Genomic DNA, 6,895 nt, shown 5'->3' on the forward strand with positions numbered 1-6,895 from the left:
ATAAGCATTCCTGAAATGGCAGGACCTGATTAAACTCTTGGGGGCGTCTCCGCAATGGCAGGCTGATTTCTCAGACAACCACAATAAAAAGAAATTATTTTGTTATTTGTGGAAAAAAAGACCAAGATCTAAGTTCTCCAGTAGGGAATGACTCTCTCAAATGTATTTGTGAACTGTTTCTTTTCTTTTCTTTTCTTTTCTTTTCTTTTCTTTTCTTTTCTTTTCTTTTCTTTTCTTTTCTTTTCTTTTCTTTTCTTTTCTTTTCTTTTCTTTTCTTTTCTTTTCTTTTCTTTTCTTTTCTTTTCTTTTCTTTTCTTTTCTTTTCTTTTCTTTTCTTTTCTTTTCTTTTCTTTTCTTTTCTTTTCTTTTCTTTTCTTTTCTTTTTTTTCCCTTTCCTTTCTTTTTCCCTTTCCTTTCTTTTCTTTTTTTCCCTTTCCTTTCTTTTCTTTTTTTCCATTTCCTTTCTTTTCCCTTTCCTTTCTTTTCCTTTCTTTCTATTCTTTTCTTTTTTTCTTTCTATTCTTTTCTTTTCCCTTTTCTTTTTTTTTTACTTTTGTTTTCTTTCTTTTTTCCTTTATTTCCTTTTCCTTCCTCTTTTCATTCCTTTTTTCTTTTTTCTTTCACCTTCCTTAATTTTCCATTCCTTTTTCTTTTTTCTTTCTTTCTTTCTTTTTTCCTCTTTCCTTACTTTTCTTTTTCTTCCTTTCTTTTTCTCTCTTTCCCATCCTTTGTCTTCCTTTCTTTTCTTTCTTGTCTCTCTCTTCATTCTTTTCTTTCCCTTCCTTTATTTTTCTTTCTTTTTTTCCTTTCCTTTCTTTTTCCCCTTCCCTCCTTTCCTTCCCCTTCTCCTCCCTTCTCCCCCTTTCCTTCTCTCCCTTACCCATCCTTTTTTTTCCCTTCCTCTCTCTCCCTCCCCTGTTTTTCCCTCCCCTGACGTTCCCACTTAGGACTCCCAAGCCCAGGCCGACTGGGACGGAGCAGGAGGTGCTGGGTGGCGCAGGATGAGGCCCTCAGGGTGGGCTGGGGCGCTGTGGGGGTGCAGCAGGCTGGTGGCCCCAGGTGGGTGCCCCGGCCCTGGGCAGCGCCCGGTGGCGGCTCGGCTGCGGGGTGAGGCGTTCTCAGGGAAAATTCCTCCCGTCGCTCTCAGGCCCCTAAACTCTTTGTGAATGGGGCCAGTGCAACATGTGGCCTTTCACCTCGCCCGAGAACCACTGCCAGACAGCCACACTCAGAGAATTGTTTGTTAATAGTCCAATTAGATAATTGCCATCTTTCACTCCTTTTGCTCTACATTTCCCATAAAGGAATGAATAAGGAGAGCAGCATGAAGAGGGCTTCTGCCCTGCAAGGTGACAAGAAGGACTGGAGCATGCTCTTTGCACAAGGCCATTTGCTTGAATTGAATCATTGTAGCCTAATCAATGGTCTTATTGGATTACTGGCTGTTGCGGTTCTCAAAGATATTGTAGCAGAGACAATGAAATAGCTAGAGTAAAACTTTTTTCCCCTTTAGTGGATCACGCAGTTGAGATTTTTCACGGGCTATCTCTCCCTCTCCCTCTTTCTCCCCCTCTCTCTCCTTCTCCCCCCCTCCTGGATCCACTGCACACAAAGCTGGCTCTTTTTTTTTTTTTTTCCTTTTTTTTTTTTTTTTTTGCCTTCAATGAGCAGGCTCTGCGAATAGGTTCAGTGTTGGTGAAGGTGCAGAATTAGCACACACACACACACGCCTGCCCGCCCGCGTGCACGCACACACACACACACGCAGAGGGAGAAGCACAAAAAGCGAGTGTCGGGACTGAAATAAGGAGAGGTAGGAGTTTAAGATGGCTGTCTGTGGGGAGATGTGTTGAGGAGGATTCCTGCCGGCCAAGAGGACCTGCTGCCTCGGACAGAGCTGCCTGGAGGAAGAACTTTTTGGGGTGTGTGCGCGCTGGCGATCTGTTTGTTTGTTTGGCATCCAGGGGGCTGCCCCCCCCCTCCCTGCAACTGCATTTTTCCAGCCCTTCCTCGCAGCTTTATTCAGATTTATTTGGCGTGCTTTGGAGAAAGCCACTATATAATCGGGAGGTCAAAGGCATACTGAAGAAAGTTAATAATGGCTGCTAATGGTGCTAACAATTCAGGGTGAATCTTGTCAAAAGTTTTTTTTTTTTTTTTCCCTCTCCCCCCCCCCTTTTTTTTTTCCTCTTTTTTTTTTTTTTTTTTTTTTTTTTTTCTGGAAGTCTCAGTCTTTTGATTGTGTGTTTCCTGAAAGCAAGACCAATCATTTCAGTTTATTCACTGGCTAAACTCTACTTGATTGGGGACAAGCACACAAACCATCCATTACGATCTGATATATTATCCAAACAATTTAGTGTATTCATGAGGTAACCTAAATGTGGAGGCTGCAAAATTACCCGTAATCAATTGAAACAGCGAGTGCGCGTCCCTCTGTGTGTCTAACAACTACATGTCTCTGTAATAAGGCAGACATTAAATCATTTTAGAGTTGTACTGTTGAGTACCTGATCACTGGGCGCTCTGGGAAGCTGGACAGTCACATTAGGACGCTGGGACTGAGGAAGCCGCTGCTTTTCCAGTGGGATAAAACCCGACCTTCCTTACTCGAGGTGCTTTACAGATCCCCACCGATCTGACCCTAAGCCGTGCAATATCCAGCATAGACTTCGTCTTCTTCTGCTATCGCTACTCTTCTTTTTTTTTGTTGTTGGTGGTGGTGGTTTTATTTTTGCTCGTTTTTGCTTTTTTGTTTTTTATTGCACTACATGTTTGGGAAACAAGACAAAATGGACGTTAGATGCAGTTCAGAGACTGAAGCTAACCGGGTCTCGAAGAACGGACATAAAGAGGGCAAGGAAAGCAAAGGGTCTGAAGGAAATATTTCTACTTCTTTTTTGAAGGATCAGCAAGGGACTTTTTCTGCCTCTGCAGCTACGGAAGACTGTAATAAAAGTAAATCTAGTTCTGCTGACCCGGACTATTGCAGGAGGATCCTAGTTAGAGGTATGACTCGGAGGTATTTCGGGGAGGGGGGGGAGAGGAAGGTGAGCAGCGCTCACACCCGGCCGATTTATTTCTCCCGTGGGCTCGGCTTTGCCCTGTCCCTGCTCTTGGACACCCGGGGGCCAGAAGCCCCCGAGCTGAGCCCGCTCCTGCGGGGGGCTCCCCGCAGCCCCCCGAGCGGAGCTGCCCCCGCGGAGCTGCCCCCCGAGCCCCGCATCCCGGGGGCAGGACGGATTTTTAATCAACCATCAGCCTTCAAATGGACGGAGGGGTTTGTTGGTTTTTTTTTTTTCTTAATTTTTTAATTTTATATAATTTGTTTTCCTCGGCCCTCGTCTCCCTCGCGGTAAACGAACGAAATCGTTCGGCCGGGGAAAAAAAATAAAAATGAAAATGAAAATCGGGTTTGCCAAGGTGCGTTTGGGGGGAGGAGGGAGAGAACGGAGCGGTAACAAAATTAGCGAGAAGCAGGCCTTGTAAACAATAATTAATCCTTGCGCGACCGAGTGACCCAGAGAAGGGTCAGATTAAAATGATGTGCTCGGCTCTGCTTTAACACGTACCGGGGAGGCAAAATCCCGGGAAAGAATTTGGGAAGGTTTTAACGTAGCGCGAACCTGGCCCTGGCTTGACAGTCGCCTTAATAAGATTTGTCCCGCTTTCTTTCGGTCTTCGGTGCTACCGGAAAAGTGAGGTTTCGGCGGGCCGTCGGGTGCCTCGTTTTGTGTTTCCTTTTTTTTTTTTTTTTTTTTTTTTTTTTCCTCCTGTTCGCCAAAAAAAAAACAAACCCCGGCAGCGGCGGCTGGAGGAGTCCCCGGGGTGGCGGTGGGCAGGCGGCCAGCCCGTGCCCGGGAGGCTCCCGCCTGCTTTGGCGCACGGGAAACTTTTAAAAAATTATTTTTATTTTTTTAATTAAAAAAAAAAAAAAAAAGATGATTTTATATTTTAAAGGCAAGCGGGAGGGGGCTTCCAGCAACCCCCTACCCGGACCCGGGGGGAACAAAGGGTAGCCCAGCCCTGCGGTCACAAAGCCCGGCCTGGAGCATCTCTCCCCGGCCTCCCAGAGGGGCCGGGGTGATGCCGCAGTGCCGTACTGTCAGCGCGATGTGCTCAAGCCAATTTTAAATGGGCTGAGGGGATTATTTCCAGAGCCCTGGGCCCCATCGCCCCCTCCTCCCTTCTCTGGTGGGTTGTTGGGTTTTTTTTTCGTTTTTTTTTTTTTTTTTCCCTTCCTTGGGTGCAGTGGCCAGGTGCAATCTGGGGGTCCCCTCTCCGTCCTCCCTCGGGTCTCGGTCTCGAAAGCGCTGCCAGCGGCTTTCTGCTTGCCTCGGGAAGGAAAAAAAAAATAAAGAAAGGAAAAAAAAAAAAAAAAAGGAGGTTTCCTGGGTGTAAAACTGCCTGCGCCTTTCTTTGCCAGATGCCAAAGGTTCAATTCGAGAGATTATTCTGCCTAAGGGGCTTGATCTGGACCGTCCCAAGCGGACCCGCACCTCCTTCACGGCCGAGCAGCTCTACCGCCTGGAGATGGAGTTCCAGCGGTGCCAGTACGTCGTGGGGCGGGAGCGCACCGAGCTCGCCCGGCAGCTCAACCTCTCCGAGACTCAGGTACCCCCTCGGGACGGGGCCCCCGGTTCCTTCCGTGGGGCTGAAAATGGGGCCCGGGCCGGCCCCGGTCTCTCCGCGGCCCTGCGCGTTTTTTGCGCGCCCCCGCGCAGGCCCCGGGAGCCGTGGCGCAGGGCTGGAGGGGCAGAGCCGCCCCCGGGAGCCCACCCACGCGTGTCCGGCCGTGGGGGGGCCTCGTGGGGGGGGGGGGGGGAGCAATAAGGGGAGGCCCGCGGGGATGCGCCCGGAGTGCCCCGGGGGATGCGAGGGTGGCCGGGGACACGCGTGTCCCCGCGGCTGCGTGGGGTCGTGGGGGCTCGGCCACGCAGCCAAACCCACCCGTGGACAAGGGGAAGAGAGGGGAGGCCGAGCCGTCAGCTCCTAAATTTTGGGGGGGGGGTGCCTTCCCCTGCGGGCTGCTGGATTTAGGGACCCGTCCTCTGATGGCTGCGCCCTGCTGGGTGCCACGGGTCGGGGCCGGGGGCTGCAGGCTCCGAGCCCCGCAGGGCTGCCGGGGGGTGGGGGGGGCTCGCCCCGTCCCACCGCCCCCGTCCCGCCGGGAGACGCAGGAGCGGGGCAGAGCCACCAAAAGCCGGGCTTGTGCGAGCCGGTTTCATCCTCCTGCAAAAAATATCACCCAACAAGAAATGCCCCTGACAAGCTAATTAGCTTTTTTTTTTTTTTTTTTTTTTTTTTCCCCTGCCGGCTGGGAGTGACAAGTTCAATAGCTGGGGGGTTCCGGGCACCTCCGTGCTGTTGGGTTTGGGTTGGTTTTTTTTTTGAGGGGGACGCTTTTTTATTTTTATTATTTTTTAGGGGAGAGCAGGTTGAGCAGGTTCCTTTGGAAAGCCAAACATTGCGCAAACGGGCCAGGAGGCGACGCCGCCCGGGGGTGCCCCGAGGGGCTGCTCTCAGCCCAGGACCCTCACCCTGAGCAGGGCCAGGGGGGCCCTGCGGGGACCGGGGGAAGCACCGGGGGCCTGCCGGGGAGACGACCCCCGCGAGGGCACCCGACGGGGGGGGCAGCAGGCGGGATGCGGGGCGCAGCGCCGCGGGACCCCCCTCATTTTCCCCTCTGACCCTGCCTTTCCCCCCCCTTCCCCGTCCCGCAGGTAAAAGTGTGGTTCCAAAACCGGCGCACCAAGCAGAAAAAGGACCAGGGCAAGGACTCGGAGCTGCGCTCCGTCGTCTCCGAGACCGCCGCCACCTGCAGCGTCCTGCGGCTGCTGGAGCAGGGCCGCCTGCTCTCCCCGCCGGGGCTACCGGGCCTCCTGCCCCCCTGCGGCACCGGGCCGCTGGGCTCGGCTCTGCGGGGACCCGGCCTGGCCGCGGGCACCGGCAGCTCGGCGGCGGCGGCGGCGGCGGGGGCGGCTCCCCCCGGGGGCTCCCCGCATCCTGCGGCCGGCGGCAGCGCGGCGGGGCCGCCCCCCCCGGGGGCGCTGCACGGAGCCGCCGCCGCCGCCGCCGCCGGCCCGGGGCTCTTCGGGCTGCCGGTGCCGTCGCTGCTGGGCTCGGTGGCCGGCCGGCTGGCCTCGGCGCCCCTGGCCGTGGCCGGTTCCCTGGCGGGCAACTTGCAGGAACTGTCGGCCCGCTACCTGAGCTCGTCCGCCTTCGAGCCCTACTCCCGGACCAGCAATAAAGAGAGCGCGGAGAAAAAAGCGCTGGACTGACTCCGAGCGACTCGGCCCGTAATTATATTTAGAGTATCTATTTGTGGCGATATTTATGGGACAGGCGGCGGCCCCCTCCCGCCCGACCTTCCTCCCTCCCCTCTTCCCCTTCCTCCCTCGCCACCGCCTTCCAGCCCCGCGGCTCGGCTCGGCACGGCACGGCTCGGCACGGCTCGGCAAGGCACGGCTCGGCACGGCACGGCACGGCTCGGCTCAGCTTGGCACGGCTCGGCACGGCTCGGCACGGTTCCCTCCGCGGGCCGGGGCACAGCGAGGGGCGAAACCCCCCCCCCCCCCCCCCCCCCCCCCCCCGCCTCCCCCGGCTCTCCCTGCCCCGCCGGGCCCGGGGCGCGTCTGTCGGCCCGGGGAGGGGGGTCAGTCTGTCTGTCCGTCTGTCTGTCTGTCTGTCTGTCTGTTCGGCTGCTCTGACACCGGGAGGAAAGGCAGAGCGGACGGGGCGAGCTTTGGCCGGGCTGTCGGGGACCGGCTCCGGCCAATGCCAAGCGAGGGAGAAGGATTTCGGGGAGAGGAAGATGGAGCTGCCAGGTGACGCCCGGTTATTTTTATTTTCCTTTTTTTTTTTCTTTTTTTTTTTCTTTTTTTTTTTTTCATTT

At 54.4% G+C, this 6,895-nt stretch overlaps 1 protein-coding gene across 1 annotated transcript; it reads left to right on the plus strand.

Moving 5' to 3' along the window:
- Positions 1-2,224: 2,224 nt before the first annotated feature.
- VAX1 (ventral anterior homeobox 1) lies at positions 2,225-6,565 on the plus strand. Its single transcript, XM_067000932.1, has 3 exons — positions 2,225-3,009; positions 4,427-4,614; positions 5,724-6,565. The coding sequence occupies exons 1-3, from the start codon at positions 2,772-2,774 to the stop codon at positions 6,279-6,281; spliced, it is 984 nt and encodes a 327-aa protein (XP_066857033.1). The 5' UTR covers positions 2,225-2,771; the 3' UTR covers positions 6,282-6,565.
- The last annotated feature ends 330 nt before the right edge of the window (positions 6,566-6,895 follow it).

This window comes from Anser cygnoides, chromosome 7, assembly GCF_040182565.1.
Source record: "Anser cygnoides isolate HZ-2024a breed goose chromosome 7, Taihu_goose_T2T_genome, whole genome shotgun sequence".
Lineage (NCBI taxonomy): Eukaryota > Metazoa > Chordata > Aves > Anseriformes > Anatidae > Anser > Anser cygnoides.

Bases quoted from the DNA above. Each gene is read 5' to 3' on its own strand.
- VAX1 (XM_067000932.1), top strand. From the start codon at position 2,772: ATGTTTGGGAAACAAGACAAAATGGACGTTAGATGCAGTTCAGAGACT. The intron at 3,010-4,426 runs GTATGACTCGGA...TTTCTTTGCCAG, and splicing joins CAGGAGGATCCTAGTTAGAG to ATGCCAAAGGTTCAATTCGA. The intron at 4,615-5,723 runs GTACCCCCTCGG...CCCGTCCCGCAG, and splicing joins TCAACCTCTCCGAGACTCAG to GTAAAAGTGTGGTTCCAAAA.